The sequence below is a fragment of the Erpetoichthys calabaricus genome, chromosome 5 (genome assembly GCF_900747795.2).
Source record: "Erpetoichthys calabaricus chromosome 5, fErpCal1.3, whole genome shotgun sequence".
NCBI classification, from domain to species: domain Eukaryota; kingdom Metazoa; phylum Chordata; class Cladistia; order Polypteriformes; family Polypteridae; genus Erpetoichthys; species Erpetoichthys calabaricus.
Window position 1 is genome coordinate 113,440,817 of NC_041398.2, and position 18,799 is coordinate 113,459,615.

Below are 18,799 nucleotides of genomic sequence, written 5' to 3' on the forward strand. Positions count from 1 at the left end.
TAGCATTTAGTATCACCAACTGTATGTAGGTGGAACTAATCTTGTATCTTTTTAGTTTGGAGGAAAAAACTAAAAACACTGTAAACTAAGAACAGTTAGTATATAATCTTTAAACATCAACAGATTTGGGACAGACTGAAGGGATTCTTGAGACACCAACTGTTCAGTTTTTAATGTGATTTATCTTCAGAAATAACCTAAGATCCCAACAACTATAAATCCCATAGATATTTAAAATGCTGAAGATTTTCAGAGGTATTTTTGTTACATATACTCAAAAAAACAAATGTCGGCAGTGAAATCCATTTCATATGTGAGGATTAATAATAAATTTTACAATCAATGTGAATTGAAGACAGGACTCTTAGCCAGTGAATCAGGTGGAGAGGCAGATCTCCTATTCAAAGGCTCAAAATTATAGGACTGCGCTTCCCATTTTTGATTCCTGAATTATCTATTTAACAATATTTTTGTGCAAAATGCAGGAGTTTTGCACATTTTGAGCATATGAATGGATAATTGACATGTGGATTACAGTACATGCATGTGACAAACATGTATGTGAAGTACAGTGCATCCGGAAATTATTCACAGCGCATCACTTTTTCCACATTTTGTTATGTTACAGCCTTATTCCAAAATGGATTAAATTCATTTTTTTCCTTAGAATTCTACACACAACACCCCATAATGACAACATGAAAAAAGTTTACTTGAGGTTTTTGCAAATTTATTAAAAATAAAAAAACTGAGAAAGCACATGTACATAAGTATTCACAGCCTTTGCCATGAAGCTCAAAATTGAGCTCAGGTGCATCCTGTTTCCCCTGATCATCCTTGAGATGTTTCTACAGCTTCATTGGAGTCCACCTGTGATAAATTCAGTTGATTGGACATGATTTGGAAAGGCACACACCTGTCTATATAAGGTCCCACTGTTGACAGTTCATGTCAGAGCACAAACCAAGCATGAAGTCAAAGGAATTGTCTGTAGACCTCCGAGACAGGATTGTCTCAAGGCACAAATCTGGGAAAGGTTACAGAAAAACTTCTGCTGCCTTGAAGGTCCCAATGAGCACAGTGGCCTCCATCATCCATAAGTGGAAGAAGTTCGAAACCACCAGGACTCTTCCTAGAGCTGGCCAGCCATCTAAACTGAGCGATCGGGGGAGAAGGGCCTTAGTCAGGGAGGTGACCAAGAACCCGATGGTCACTCTGTCAGAGCTCCAGAGGTCCTCCGTGGAGAGAGGAGAACCTTCCAGAAGGACAACCATCTCTGCAGCAATCCACCAATCAGGCCTATACGGTAGAGTGGCCAGACAGAAGCCACTCCTTAGTAAAAGGCACATGGCAGCCCGCCTGGAGTTTGCCAAAAGGCACCTGAAGGACTCTCAGACCATGAGAAAGAAAATTATCTGGTCTGATGAGACAAAGACTGAACTCTTTGGTGTGAATGCCAGGCGTAACGTTTGGAGGAAACCAGGCACCGCTCATCACCAGGCCAATACCATCCCTACAGTGAAGCATGGTGGTGGCAGCATCATGCTGTGGGGATGTTTTTCAGTGGCAGGAACTGGGAGACTAGTCAGGAAAAAGGGAAAGATGACTGCAGCAATGTACAGAGACATCCTGGATGAAAACCTGCTCCAGAGCGCTCTTGACCTCAGACTAGAGCGACGGTTCATCTTTCAGCAGGACAACGACCCTAAGCACACAGCCAAGATATCAAAGGAATGGCTTCAGGACAACTCTGTCAATGTCCTTGAGTGGCCCAGCCAGAGCCCAGACTTGAATCCAATTGAACATCTCTGGCGAGATCTTAAAATGGCTGTGCACTGACGCTTCCCATCCAACCTGATGGAGCTTGAGAGGTGCTGCAAAGAGGAATGGGCGAAACTGGCCAAGGATAGGTGTGCCAAGCTTGTGGCAACATATTCAAAAAGACTTGAGGCTGTAATTGCTGCCAAAGGTGCATCGACAAAGTATTGAGTAAAGGCTGTGAATACTTATGTGATTATGTGATTTCTCAGTTTTTTTTATTTTTAATAAATTTGCAAAAACCTCAAGTAAACTTTTTTCACATTGTCATTATGGGGTGTTATGTGTAGAATTCTGAGGAAAAAAATGAATTTAATCCATTTTGGAACAAGGCTGTAACATAACAAAATGTGGAAAAAGTGAAGCACTGTGAATACTTTCCAGATGCACTGTATGTATATATGTGTGTGTGTGTGTGTGTGTGCGCGCGCATATATCTATCTATCTATCTATCTATACTAATAAAAGGCAAAGCCCTCACTGACTCACTCACTCATCATTAATTCTCCAACTTCCCGTGTAGGTGGAAGGCTGAAATTTGGCAGGCTCATTCCATACAGCTTACTTACAAAAGTTAGGCAGGTTTCATTTCGAAATTGTACGCGTAATGGTCATAAATGGAACCTCTTTTTTGTCCATATACTGTAATGGAGTGCAGGTCGATGGCCGTCAGAGGCGGAGTCGCGTATCATAAGGCTGTAACATAACAAAATGTGGAAAAAGTGATGCACTGTGAATACTTTCCGGATGAACTGTATGCGAGAATTTTCTCCTTTTTCCATGGAGGTTTAATCACATCATTTGCCATTGTACAGCATTGCTCACCATTGGATTCTATGGTATCAAACTTTTTTACTTTCTCTTCTGCATGAATACACGAGATTAAAATATTTTCATGGCCATCACTACAAACTACATAGTGTAAGTAACAAAGGAAAAAAATCTTCAAGAAGAGTATTCCTTTACCCAAAGGAAATACTGGGACTAAAATTCCAATCTTTTATGCAGGTTGACAGCGAACTCTAAGATTAAGTAAGCCCTGCTATTTTCCAGCTTCATGTAGACTTTTATGAGAAAGAACAAGTTTAGAAAAGTAGACTAATCAATATAGAATGCTGTGAAATCACTTGCCATTTTTATATCATTCATATTTTTACAATTAATTTCAGTGGGTCTTTCTGTTACTTGTATTGGTATACAGTAATCCCTCGCTATATCGCGCTTCGACTTTCGCGGCTTCACTCTATCGCGGATTTTATATGTAAGCATATTTAAATATATATCGCAGATTTTTTGCTGGTTCGCGGATTTCTGCGGACAATGGGTCTTTTAATTTCTGGTACATGCTTCCTCAGTTGGTTTGCCCAGTTGATTTCATACAAGGGACGCTATTGGCAGATGGCTGAGAAGCTACCCAACCACAGCGCGTATTATGTATTAAATAAAACTCCTCAAATATATTGTGAGCACGGGGGCTGTTCGCACCCCTAGAGGACATGGCCGCTCCTCAAAAAACGCTGAAAGATTACCTTCACAGTGCTCCCTTCCTTGCTGGGCTTATATGTGGCTGCTTTGCAAGCGATATGCTTCCCGCATGGTGCTTCGCATACTTAAAAGATCAAACAGCACGTATTGATTTTTGATTGTTTGCTCTCTCTCTCTGACAGAGGGGCTGTTCGCACACTGCCCTAGAGGATACGGACGCTCCTCTAAAAAATGCTGAAAAATGCTTGCTCCCTTCCTTGCAACTACTTTGTCCAGCGGTGCGTCGCACACTTAAAAGCCAAACAGCCCTATTAATTTTTGACTGTTTGCTTTTTTCTCTCTCTCTGACGCGCACTCCTTTGAAGAGGAAGATATGTTTGCATTCTTTTAATTGTGAGACGGAACTGTCATCTCTGTCTTGTCATGGAGCACAATTTAAACTTTTGAAAAAGAGACAAATGTTTGTTTGCAGTGTTTGAATAACGTTCCTGTCTCTCTACAACCTCCTGTGTTTCTGTGCAAATCTGTGACCTAAGCATGACAATATAAAAATAACCATATAAACATATGGTTTCTACTTCGCGGAGGGGTCTGGAACGCAACCCCCGCGATGGAGGAGGGATTACTGTACAAAGCAGAGCCACAATATCAGACATCAAAACCTGAATTTTCCTTTCATCTGTTTGGTGTGGAAGACTAAACCAAGTTTAAAAAAAAGATGTCACCTGTTGTTGAATAATAAAGACACTTCTTTTAATTGCCGTAGGATGTATCTGGCTAGGAAGTACAATCTCCACTGGTATGGAACTATATATTTTGATTTGTTAGGTCCAATATTAAGGATTTCATCTCTGTTAGGTGGTTGGTTGGAAATACTACTGCAATACATTGTATATTCCCCTACTCATCCAATAATTACAAAGCACCTGTGATGGTCCAGGTTGGCTCCGCTGTCCCTGGTAGCTTGAACCCAGATCCACTGATAACGAAATCACGAATGAGGTCACATACAGTCAGCAAGAGGTGGGTGTAAAGTGCACCAGCAATTTTAACAGGCATTTACAGTCAACATTTTAATTCTGGGTTCATATTCCCACTGCCAGTCCCTTGGTATCTGCAGAACACCACACCGGACCCCACTCACGTCTCCCTCTGCCAGTCTTTCAGCATCTTGAGGGAGACATCGCAGGAAGGGGCTTCTCTTACTCCCATGCAATGCTCAATAGGAGCACCCCAAATCCAGCCTTCTTCTTCTTGAGCACAGGCCTGCCCACTCGCTTCCCTTAGGGCATACCTCCAAGCACCTGCCCTCACTCAATATTTTGCATAGGCTCCTCACCTTTCTGCCTCGTTCTTCTCTACTCTGTTAACCTTAGTTCTCTCTCCAACACAGCCGAATTTCTTTCCAATTTTCTCTGTTTTGTTCCTGTCTCTTTATTAAGGGTTTATTTTCTACATCAGGGAATAATTATTATAAATAATTGGGCATGTGTAACACAACCCATAATTGATCATTTTTACATTTTGATCTTGTGGGAAAGAAACTTTAGTTATAATGAAAAAAAAAATGCCTTGCACTAGTCTAAAAACACCACACATGTACATACACAAAAATTAACAGTTTCTTTAATTTCACACTCCTGTTACTGACACTTTCTTTTCAGTGTTCTCAATACCCTGCATACCTTTGGAGGATTAAATGGATACGTTTCTGGAATTTTAATTTCTAGCTGATATCTTCCTCCTGTAAGTAAAGGACAAAGTAATTAAATAAACATTAAAATCCCACAAAATTATAAAGTGCACACTTAACACATTAGAAATATAAATAACAGTTAACAAAAAAATTCAACCTAAATATATGTGCATTGCATGCTCACACTAGAAAATTATATTCCTTTTCTCACTTACAAATTGTTTCTATATGTATGTACAGTGCCCTCCATAATGTTTGGAACAAAGACATTTTTCTTTGATTTACTCCTCTCCTACACAGTTTAAAATTACAAATCAATCAATACAGACATGTTTAAAGTGTACACTGCAGATTTTAAAGGTATTTGCATACATTTTGGTCACACCATGTAGAAATGACAATATACTGTATAATACCTTCCATAAAAGATCAACAGCCTTTAATTTGTGTGCTGCAATAAAGGTTTACCTGCACAGACATTCTGTGGAGGTGAAAAGAATGAACTTTCCAAAATGGGGAAAAAAAAAAAAAAAAATTGAAAACTGAAAGAGTCTTACTTAGAAAAAAGAGTAATTAACTTGAAACATTAGTTTAGGGAATTTTTTAGTATTAACCAGAAAACATGGATAAGAATTCCTCTTTAGCAACTCTCTCAAATATATTTGTATACATACTGTTTATTCTTTAATTATACACTGTTAAGCATCTGTCATGAAGAAGTGTAGTTTTATGTAGGACTGTAACGAATTGGACAACCCAAGCAGACAGCAGCTCTGACTTAAACTTAACTGTAAAGCAGAGGTGGTCTGGCTCAGAAATGTACAGGTGCTGGTCATAAAATTAGAATATCATGACAAAGTTGATTTATTTCAGTAATTCCATTCAGAAAGTGAAACTTGTATTTTAGATTCATTCATTACACACAGACTGATGTATTTCAAATGTTTATTTCTTTTAATGTTGATGATTATAACTGACAACTAATGAAAGTCCCAAATTCAGTATCTTGGAAAATTAGAATATCAATTAAGACCAATGCAAAAAAAGGATTTTTAGAAATGTTGGCCAACTGAAAGGTATGAACATGAAAAGTATGAGCATGTACAGCACTCAATATTTAGTTGGGGCTCCTTTGGCCTGGATTACTGCAGCAATGCGGCGTGGCATGGAGTCGATCAGTCTGTGGCACTGCTCAGGTGTTATGAGAGCCCATGTTGCTCAGATAGTGGCCTTCAGCTCTTCTGAATTGTTGGGTCTGGCGTATTGCATCTTCCTCTTCATAATACCCCATAGATTTTCTATGGGGTTAAAGGTCAGATGAGTTTGCTGGCCAATCAAGAACAGGGATACCATGGTCCTTAAACCAGGTACTGGTAACTTTGGCACTGCGTGCAGGTGCCAGGTCCTGTAGGAAAATAAAATCTGCATCTCCAGAAAGTTTGTCAGCAGCAGAAAGCATGAAGTGCTCTAAAACTTCCTGGTAGATGGCTGCGTTGACCTTGGACCTCAGAAAACACAATGGACCAACACCAGCAGATGACATGGCACCCCAAACCATCACTGACTGTGGAAACTTTACACTGGACCTCAAGCAACATGGATTCTGTGCCACTCCTCTCTTCCTCCAGACTCTGGGACCTTGATTTCCAAAGGAAATGCAAAATTTACTTTCATCAGAGAACATAACTTTGGACCACTCAGCAGCAGTCCAAAGGTGAGACGCTTCTGACGCTGTCTCTTGTTCAAGAGTGGCTTGACACAAGGAATGCGACAGCTGAAATCCATGTCTTGCATACGTCTGGTTCTTGAAGCACTGACTCCAGCTGCATTCCACTCTTTGTGAATGTCCCCCACATTTTGAATGGGTTTTGTTTCACAATCCTCTCCAGGGTGCGGTTATCCCTATTGCTTGTACACTTTTTTCTACCACATCTTGTCCTTCCCTTCGCCTCTCTGTTAATGTGCTTGGACACAGAGCTCTGTGAACAGCCAGCCTCTTTAGAAATGACCTTTTGTGTCTTGCCCTCCTTGTGCAAGGTGTCAATGGTCGTCTTTTGGACAACTGTCAAGTCAGCAGTCTTCCCGATGATTGTGTAGCCTACAGAACTAGACTGAGAGACCATTTAAAGGCTTTTGCAGGTGTTTTGAGTTAATTAGCTGATTAGAGTGTGGCACCAGGTGTCTTCAATATTGAACCTTTTCACAATATTCTAATTTTCCGAGATACTGAATTTGTGACTTTCATTAGTTGTCAGTTATAATCATCAAAATTAAAAGAAATAAACATTTGATTAAACATCAGTCTATGTGTAATGAATGAATCTAATATACAAGTTTCACTTTTTGAATGGAATTACTGAAATAAATCAACTTTGTCATGATATTCTAATTTTATGACCAGCACCTGTATTTTGCCAAAACCTCAATGGTAAGTTGCAAATACCCAATGGTCCTCTGTAAAGCTGTAACTCCATCAGTGAAACTTTAGGTTACCATCCCTTTCTATCCTTTACTATATTTTGAATTGGTTATTACTGGGCATAATGACTATCACAAACATCATTAGAAATACTGAAGTCAATTGACACCATTGAATGAATCTTGTAACTATTATGTAAGAATGCTTATAAACACTGCAGTGATTATACAATCTTAGCAGAAAACAAGGATGCAAATTGTTGAGGGCCAGCCATTACTTCTTGTTCATTTTAAGCAGACACCTTAACCCCCCAAAAATCCCAAAAGGTATCAATATACAGTACAAGTAACACTTTAGAAGGGTTTGCATGGAAGTACAAAGTAGGAAGGTGAATAACAAAAACTTTCAAATGTTTGGCCAATATGAAGTTGTAAATTGTTAAAGAAATTATATTTATTAAAAAAAAAAAAAAAACACAATGCTACACAGCACCTAATCCTCAATACCTTACACCCCACACATAATGATCTTTATGCAGAAAACAATTTTTCAACACAGCCTCCTTGTCAAACTGCAGATGACTCTGTAAATCCGCAAGGTAGGTTTTAGAACTTTACTGTACTGGTCCTCCTCATTTTGTACACTCATATGATATGTACATTCCGAATACAGTCATGGCACCTCTGCACTTCTTTCAGAAAATGTACCACTTATCCCAGAAAATTGTTGCAGTTAAAAATGCTTTGAATTTGTATTTAAACTTATTTGTGGCAAGTTATAGGTGCTGATTATGTGGACATCAGACTTGCCACCTGTTTAAATTGTTCTTTTCACCATACTGATGTCCAAGGATTTGAGAACCAAAATTCTGCAAAAGCATGGAAATCTCAAGGCTACAAGTCCATCTACAGAGATCTTAATGTTCCTGTGTCCACTCTGTGCAGCATAATTAAGACATTTACAGCCAATGAACTTGTAGCTAACCTCCCTGGATGTGGACGAAAGAGAAAAACTGATGGAAGATTGCAATGAACGATTGCTCAAATTGTGGATAAAGCATCAATCAGCCTACAAACAAATTCAAGCTGTCCTGCAGACACGGGGTGCTGCAGTGTAAGCTCACACTATCCATTGCCATCCAAATGAAATATGATGCTATGAAAGGAGACCGGGGAGGACCCCACTACTGAGACAGAGACATAAAAAAGCCATACTGGAGTACGCAAAAACTTACCTGAAGAAGCCAACATCCTTCTGGGGAAACATCCTGTGGACAGATGAGACCAAAATAGAGCTTTTTGATAAACCACATCATTGTACCTTGACTGTGTGAATGGTATAATGAAATGTGAAGTCTAAGAATTTTGGAAAGCAACATAAGACCCAGAGACAGAAAGTCAAGTCTCCATCAGAGACCTTGGTTCTTCCAGCAGGACAATGGCCCAAAGCATATTTTAAAAGGCACCCGGAAATAGTTTAAGACAAAGCGCTTGGTGAGTTTTGGAGTACCCAGCAAGGAGTCCAGATCTAAATCCCATAGAACACATGTGGAGAGATCTCCAAACAGTAGTTGGGAAACTGCACCCTTCAAATCTAGGAGCCTTGGAGCACTTAGCAAAAGAGCGGTCCAAAATTCCAATAGAGAGTTAAGTTGAGGGTGCCAATAATTTTCTCCAGTCCATTTCTGGAGTTCTGTGTGGAATTATACAAAATTGGATGTTTTTTTTCTCTGTGTTATTGTGTTGTTCCAATGCAAGCAAAATAAATAAACATGTGAATACCTATGCATCTGTGATTGCTACAGTTTTGGGGAGAAATGGTGTACTTTCTGAAAGAAATGCAGCCTTGCCAATATTTTTGGCCATGACTGTAAAACCACTAAGTGCTCCTGCCCTGGTAGCTGCCCCTTTTATAAAATAGGCAAAGAAGTAGCAGTGAACCAATAGTGAAGCTACAAGCAAACAAAGTAGAGCAAAACTTTACCAAAACTAACATGGAAGTGTCCGAACTTTAATGGATTTAGGACACAATATTGCAAGTACAATAAGCAGTGTTTATCATGTACAACAGTGAGCTCTTGCGACATAACCATTATAAACACTGAAGATGTTAACTGCATCTGGGTTGCTTTTTCTGCTTACAGGTGCATAGGCAGGCTAGTGGAGGCAGACTGGTATATATTGTTCAGTATTTTAGTTTCATAAAAGACAATTATGCAAGTCTTTAAAATGCTGCATTTAAAACCAATAGGTGTGTGCTCTTACAGTTTTCTCTCTTTGTTCCCACCAGAGCGGCATCCAGCAGCCTATGAGTGCTTTTTATGTTGTTTTAATACTATAGTTTTCTTTTATAAAAGTAACTAGCAGCTGTACCCAGCACTGCCCAGGTAAGTACTTTAAAGGAAGAACTATCTAATTTCTTATCTAACGCCAATAAACGGTGTTTCATAAAGTGTGCCCTCCCTACAGCCAAACTGAATTTTTATTTATTTTAGGGTTCGAAATCTGAATAAAGGCACTGTCCTTAAAATTCAATGAAGTAAAAAGGAACTCGAAGACCCATCCCCCAAACCTGATACCCCAACGGACAAAAGTTTGAGTTCCAAAGTAGCCAAATGAGTGAGGTCTCGTGTGAAAAATTTTGTTGAGAATGAACCAAGGCTGTGGAACTGCATAAACACACACACATTTAACTTTATATATCAGAAGCTTTTAATCTGTAATTTTATATTCTAATAACTTAATGTGACCTAAAATGTGTTTTAGTGGCATGCAGGATTATCTCTTCATTTCAGATTATTCAGAATCCCTCAGCAAAGGAATGATTGATATTTGTAAGTGCAGTCCTTCCTTACACAGGTCATTAACTTTTTAGTATTTGCTTACTGGGAAGTGAGGAGTACACATGTGTAAACTAAGTGTTATACTCTGCAAGCAGCCATACTCACATGCACATCAAAACATGTAATTCACATGAAGCTAAGCATGTTCGGGCCCAGAGAGAGAGATCATCTAGTAAAAGCATGGGTTTCTGCTGGAAGAGACGTGTTGGTGAGGCCAGCAGTGATGAGAATACATTCTGACACCATAATCATCCCCTGTCCCTAACTGGCTAATTATTCCTGTCATTCCTTCACCACCTACTGGCCCCCATTCTCTATCTAAAGCACTTCGAGTAGTGAGAAAGGGTTCTATATAAATGAAATGTCTTCCTCTGCAATGCATAAATAGGTCTTATCTAGCTGAATAAAGCACACCCGGTCCACCATTAAGATTCCTTTTACTTTATTAGGCTTTTCATATGAATAGAAATGGCTGAAAATAAACAGATTCCTTGAATTACATATTTTTTGTAAATGTATCACATTTCTGATTCTTTATATAATAAATCATTTACAAATTTCTTGGATTTTAACAACCCTAGTATGAAGTTAACAAATAATGAACGGCAACATTTAAAAATGTATAGCTTATATACTGCTTAGTACCACACTTACAATTATAAGTGAGAAACATAAAAACTCGGCCAATTGTCGACAGGTTTAGAACAAGGGTTTGTTCAACTCTGGGCTAACAGTAGGGAGATGAACTATCATTAATATTAGGTTTGGAGGTGTGCACAGTGACATGTCCTCAATTACAGTACAGTACATTGAACAAAGGAGACTAAGAATAACGCCTAAGCCAAGATAAAATAATGTTAACACCATGTAAATTCTATTTATATACTATTAAATTATACCAAAATTAGGATTTGAATACTCATATTAAAAATGAGTAAATATTTAAATATATTCGAATGTTGGTTAAAAGTTGTAAGTGATATTACATGTATGTTTGTAATTAACATGGCTTTGTATGAATCATTATTTTTGCTTTCTTGCTCGTGGTACATCGCATGCAGCACATTATGACAATAATGCAGCCTTCAACATTAAAAACGAGATTTTCTGTGCATGGAAAGTGATGTGATCAAAGTGGAACCCAGACAGTTTCACATGACTGCAATGCATATTTGAATCCCATACAAAAATTACTTAAAAACAGTTGTTACTTTAGTCTTCTGCACTGTCTCCTTCTCCAGCCCTCTGAGTGCCCATCTATATTTTAAATAAATTCAGGCTCTGTGAGTCTGTGTGTTGTACAAAAGGACTTACTAAAAGTACTAAATGTTGCACTGTAATGAAACTCCAGTATTCCCGCCTCATAACATTTTTTTAAGAAACTTACTCTTCTACTAAGTAAAAAAATATTTCACAATATAATTAAAAAACAAATAAATAATACATTCACAAGAAGAACAGGCTATAGTTTTAAAAACGTATATATATATTTCGGAAGTTAATCAAGCATGCGGAGCAGCCCAATTTGAGAAATTTGCAAAGCAGGTTCCTGTAGTCAAATAAGACACAGGATTAAACTAAACAGCATTCTTTTCCCCTTTACAGATTCAGCAAAAATATAACACGTGAAACCTTATTTTTTCATTACACCTGTATTTTAGGAATTGTGTGTCAAGCCAGCAGCCATATTGGTCGATGCAGCTAAATATGCTTTCCTGACACTAAATATGCTCTTAAAAGATGGGCATTTTAAAGCCATTATAATAATAAAATCACAAATATGGCAGGTTTCTCCATTAAGTTTAATGAGAGAAAAAAAAACAGCTTTTGTTTGCCAAGATGGATGTTTTACAACAGCAAATCAGGGACGTAAGGTAAAGAGTGAAACAGAACAGGGTCAGGTGCAAAACAATACCTTTAGGGCACTGTTTAAAAACCAAAGTACAGTTGTTAAAGAAAAAGCAGAGCAGTGTGGTAGAAAAACTTGTTTAACAATTAAAAACACAGATTGTGGAAAATTATGTGTAGACACATGCAAAATACAAACTACTGACAGCACAGTGTCTAAGGAGCAACACTTTTACAACTGAATGCCAGCAGAGATATTATATATATATTTATTATAGTTAGTGGAACCTTGGTTTTCGAGCATAATTCGTTCCGGAAACGTGCTCGCAGTCCAAAGCACTCGTATATCAAACTGAATTTCCCCATAAGAAATAATGGAAACTCAGATGATTCGTTCCACAACCCAAAACTATTCATGTAAAAATTATTAATCTATACTAATAAAAGGCAAAGCCCTCACTGACTGACTCACTGACTCACTAATTCTCCAACTTCTCGTGTAGGTGGAAGGCTGAAATTTGGCAGGCTCATTCCTTACAGCTTACTTACAAAAGTTAGGCAGGTTTCATTTCGAAATTCAAAGCATAACGGTCATAACTGGAACCTCTTTTTTGTCCATATACTGTAATGGACTGCAGCTCGCTGGCCGTGGGAGGCAGAGTTGCGTATCGCGTCATCACGCCTCCAACGTAATCACGTGAACTGACTGTGAACGCAGTATGTAGAAAACAAGGAAGAGCCCCAAAGAGCACTGAGGAAAACATTCATTACACAATTGAGAAAGCAGCGAAACAATAACAAGCGAGCGAGTGACGCATACAAGGATATTCATAAGTGCAGCTAAGGCGGAAACAAAGCACGGTGTAAACCGTAAGTTTAAATTAAGTTTGGCAAGATTGCTTTTCTCCTGTACAACTATACGTTGCATTCTCAACAGTAAGCTTGCACGACTTGGTCATATTACAACCGGAGTGCTGAACTGACAACGTGGTATACAAAGAGAACTATAACAATCGTAATAAACGAACAATAAAACAATACAGAACCGCTAAGCAAGGAGAAAGGACAGACTTATATGGCGTTCGTTTATAAAACAGCGGACAGGCTGTGTAAAGGCAGCTTCACAAAAAAAACAGATCCTTAACAAATTGTTATTGGTATATTTTCCCTCAATTTAAAAAGGTTTTCTTTTCTTCTTAATTAAAATTTAAAAGCAATACTTCACCGCTGCGAAGCCCCTCTACCGCTGACGTCCAAGGTTCGATTCCCGTAAGGGAGTGCAGTGAGTGTGTACGCCTGATGAGCCAAGAATTAGGGAGAAACACGTGTCGTGCACTCTTTGCATTATTTGACAGTAAACTATTTTCAACCATTCTATGATCTGCTTCTCACAACTGAAGGCACCGTGGCTGATGTTAGCTGACTTGCTGGCCAACCATAAGCGTTACCTGGTAGGTAACCACCCATACAATCAGATTGTGATTCAGACTACGAATGCCGTGAATGTAATTACCCCGATCTACATGCTGTCAAATAAACAAACCACACGCCGTGGCGCAATGTTAGGGGCTTCGCCTCTAGCGCTGACGTCCGAGGTTCGATTCCCGTAAGCGAGTGCAGTGAGTGTGTACGCCTGATGAGACAAGAATTAGGGCGAAACACGTGTCGCATACTCTTTGCATTATTTGACAGTAAAATATTTTCAACCATTCTATGATCTGCTTATCACAACTGAAGGCATCGTGGCAAATGTTAGCTAACTAACCATAAGCGTTACCTGGTAGGTAACCACCCATACAATCAGATTGTGATAGAGACTATATTGCAGTCTTTTGCTAAAATCATTTTTTTCCTCATTAAATGTACACACAGCACCCCATATTGACAGACAAAAAAAAGAATTTTTGAAATTGTTGCAGATTTATTAAAAAGAAAAACTGAAATATCACATGGTCCTAAGTATTCAGACCTTTTGCTCAGTATTTAGTAGAAGCACCCTTTTGAGCTAATACAGCCATGAGTCTTCTTGGGAAAGAAGTTTTTCACACCTGGATTTGGGGATCCTCTGCCATTCCTCCTTGCAGATCCTCTCCAGTTCTGTCAGGTTGGATGGTAAACGTTGGTGGACAGCCATTTTTAGGTCTCTCCAGAGATGCTCAATTGGGTTTAACTCAGGGCTCTGGCTGGGCCATTCAAGAACAGTCACAGAGTTGTTGTGAAGCCACTCCTTCGTTATTTTAGCTGTGTGCTTAGGGTCATTGTCTTGTTGGAAGGTAAACCTTCGGCCCAGTCTCAGGTCCTTAGCACTCTGGAGAAGGTTTTTGTCCAGGATATCCCTGTACTTGGCCGCATTCATCTTTCCCTCGATTGCAACCAGTCGTCCTGTCCCTGCAGCTGAAAAACACCCCCACAGCATGATGCTACCACCGCCATGCTTCACTGTGGGGACTGTATTGGACAAGTGATGAGCAGTGCCTGGTTGTCTCCACACATACCGCTTAGAATTAAGGCCAAAAAGTTCTATCTTGGTCTCATCAGACCAGAGAAACTTATTTCTCACCATCTCAAGAGTCCTTCAGGTGTCTTTTAGCAAACTCCATGCGGGCTGTCATGTGTCTTGCACTGAGGAGAGGCTTCCGACAGGCCACTCTGCCATAAAGCCCTGACTGGTGGAGGGCTGCAGTGATGGTTGACTTTCTACAACTTTCTCCCATCTCCTGACTGCATCTCTGGAGCTCAGCCAAAGTGATCTTTGGGTTCTTCTTTACCTCTCTCACCAAGGCTCTTCTCCCCCGGTAGCTCAGCTTGGCCGGACGGCCAACTCTAGGAAGGGTTCTGGTCGTCCCAAACGTCTTCCATTTAAAGATTATGGAGGCCACTGTGCTCTTGGGAACCTTAAGTGCAGCAGAAATTTTTTTGCAACCTTGGCCAGATCTGTGCCTTGCCACAATTCTGTCTCTGAGCTCTTCAGGCAGTTCCTTTGACCTCATGATTCTCATTTGCTCTGACATGCATTGTGAGCTGTAAGGTCTTATATAGACAGGTGTATGGCTTTCCTAATCAAGTCCAATCAGTATAATCAAACACAGCTGGACTCAAATGAAGGTGATCTCAAGTATGATCAGAAGAAATGGAAAGCACATGAGTTAAATATATGAGTGTCACAGCAAAGGGTCTGAATACTTAGGACCATGTGATATTTCAGTTTTTCTTTTTTAATAAATCTGCAACAATTTCAAAAATTCTTTTTTTTGTCTGTCAATATGGGGTACTGTGTGTACATTAATGAGGAAAAAAATTAATTTAAATGATTTTAGCAAATGGCTGCAATATAACAAAGAGTGAAAAATTGAAGGGGGTCTGGATACTTTCCGTACCCACTGTATATATATATGTGTGAATGCATGTATGTATGTATATCTATATATATATATCTATATCTATATATATATATATATATATATATATATATATATATATATATGTGTATATATGCATATGTATATATACAGTATGTGTATATATGTAGATATGTATATACTTATATGTACATATTTATATATATGTAGATGTGTAAATTTGTATATGTGTATATATATATATATATATATATGTATATGTATGTATATATATGTATATGTAGATATGTGTATATGTAGATATGTATATATATGTATATGTATATATGTGTTTACATAACCTCTTTTAACACACTACTTCTCCGCTGCGAAGCGCGGGTATTTTGCTAGTACAAAATATAAAGTAAAAATACATAAAACAAATTAACCTGCACTTTACCTTTGAAAAGAATCATGGCTGGTGTGAGTGAGTTTCTAAACTTTTGTGGGATTCTACCCAACGGGATGACACGTGGAAGAGCGTCCCAAAGCGATCGCAGTCTCCCAGCGCTGTAGTAGTTTGCCGTAAAAGCGAATCCGAAAAGATCGCGGACATGCTATAAGCGCCTGCCGTCGATGGGTGATACAAGGAACAAAGAACATTATAAATGAGCAGGGCACAGTACTACTTTGCCACGACCCTGCCTGACTGCTGTGTCTGTGTACAGGAGAGTGGCAGATCCCGCTACAATAAATAACCACTCTGTTGCTGTTTCAAGCACATACACACACAATGCTGTAGTAAACAGTATACACTGGTACGGATGTTGACTATATGAGTGAGGCACGCCAACTCAGACGAAGAATAGGAGACGATTACCGACAATCCCGCAGCGAGAGAGAGAGAAGAACCATCAGCTCAGTTGTGATTACATGACGCTCAGCAGACAAAGCGTATACATACTACTCTTATTGCAAGACGTCGCTCGTTTATCAAGTCAAAATTCATTAAATTTTAGCTCGTTTTGCAAAATACTCGTTTACAAAGTTACTCGCAAACTGAGGTTCCACTGTGTATATACATATATACACACACACACATATATTATATATATATATATATATATATATATATATATATATATATATATATATACAGTGCATCCAGAAAGTATTCACTGCGCATCACTTTTTCCACATTTTGTAATGTTACAGCCTTATTCCAAAATGGATAAAATTCTTTTTTTTTCCCTCAGAATTCTACTCACAACACCCCATAATGACAACGTGAAAAAGGTTTACTTGAGGTTTTTGCAAATTTATTAAAAATAAAAAAAACTGAGAAAGCACATGTACATAAGTATTCACAGCCTTTGCCATGAAGCTCAAAATCGAGCTCAGGTGCATCCTGTTTCCCCTGATCATCCTTGAGATGTTTCTGCAGCTTAATTGGAGTCCACCTGTGGTAAATTCAGTTGATTGGACATGATTTGGAAAGGCACACACCTGTCTATATACGGTCCCACTGTTGACAGTTCATGTCATAGCACAAACCAAGCATGAAATCAAAGGAATTGTCTGGGACTCTGCTCTGTTGGGCCCTTCAGCAAGGCCCTTAACCTGCAACTGCTGAGCGCTTTGAGTAGTGAGAAAAGCACTATATAAATGCAAAGAATTATTATTATTGTTATGTCTGTAGACCTCCGAGACAGGATTGTCTCAAGGCACAAATCTGGGGAAGGTTACAGAAAAATTTCTGCTGCTTTGAAGGTCCCAATGAGCACAGTGGCCTCCATCATCCATAAATGGAAGAAGTTCGAAACCACCAGCACTCTTCCTAGAGCTGGCCGGCCATCTAAACTGAGCGATCTGGGGAGAAGGGCCTTAGTGAGGGAGGTGACCAAGAACCCGATGGTCACTCTATCAGAGCTCCAGAGGTCCTCTGTGGAGAGAGGAGAACCTTCCAGAAGGATAACCATCTCTGCAGCAATTCACCAATCAGGCCTGTATGGTAGAGTGGCCAGACGGAAGCCACTCCTTAGTAAAAGGCACATGTCAGCCCGCCTGGAGTTTGTCAAAAGGCACCTGAAGGACTCTCAGACCATGAGAAAGAAAATTCTCAGGTCTGATGAGACAAAAATTGAACTCTTTGGTGTGAATGCCAGGTGTCACGTTTGGAGGAAACCAGGCACCGCTCATCAGCAGGCCAATACCATCCCTACAGTGAAGCATGGTGGGGGCAGCATCATGCTGTGGGGATGTTTTTCAGCGGCAGGGACTGGGAGATTAGTCAGGATAAAGGGAAAGATGACTGCGGCAATGTACAGAGACATCCTGGATGAAAACCTGCTCCAGAGTGCTCTTGACCTCAGACTGGGGCGACGGTTCATCTTTCAGCAGGACAACGACCCTAAGCACACAGCCAAGATATCAAAGGAGTGGCTTCAGGACAACTCTGTGAATGTCCTTGAGTGGCCCAGCCAGAGCCCAGACTTGAATCTGATTGAACATCTCTGGAGAGATCTTAAAATGGCTGTGCACCGATGCTTCCCATCCAACCTGATGAAGCTTGAGAGGTGCTGCAAAGAGGAATGGGCGAAACTGGCCAAGGATAGGTGTGCCAAGCTTGTGGCATCATATTCAAAAAGACTTGAGGCGGTAATTGCTGCCAAAGGTGCATCAACAAAGTGTTGAGCAAAGGCTGTGAATACTTATGTACATGTGATTTCTCAGTTTTTTTTTTATTTTTAATAAATTTGCAAAAACCTCAAGTAAACTTTTTTCACGTTGTCATTATGGGGTGTTGTGTGTAGAATTCTGAAGAAAAAAATGAATATAATCCATTTTGGAATAAGGCTGTAACATAACAAAATGTGGAAAAAGTGATGCGCTGTGAATACCTTCCGGATGCACTGTAAACACACACACATATATTATATATATACATATATATACACATATATATATATATACACACACATATATATGTATATATATATATATATACATATATATACATATATATACATATATATACATATATACACATATATATACATATATACATATATATACACATACATACATACATACATACATACATACACACATACACACACACATATATATATATGTATGTATGATACATATATATATACATACATATATATACATAATATATACATACATACATACTATACATACATACATACATACATATACATACATACATACATACACATTACATATACATATACATACATACATATCATATATATCATATATATACAATATATATACATACATAGCATATATATATAATATACATACATACATACATATATATATATATA

The 18,799-nt window shown here is 38.9% G+C and overlaps 1 protein-coding gene across 1 annotated transcript in view; it reads right to left on the reverse strand.

Moving 5' to 3' along the window:
• ube2kb (ubiquitin-conjugating enzyme E2Kb (UBC1 homolog, yeast)) overlaps nucleotides 1-18,799 on the reverse strand; it is an 80,734-nt gene that overhangs the window by 10,769 nt on the left and 51,166 nt on the right. Inside the window, exon 3 of the mRNA XM_028801962.2 lies at nucleotides 4,989-5,047. Within this exon, the coding sequence (XP_028657795.1) occupies nucleotides 4,989-5,047 (59 nt within the window). The remainder of the gene's footprint in view (nucleotides 1-4,988; nucleotides 5,048-18,799) is intronic.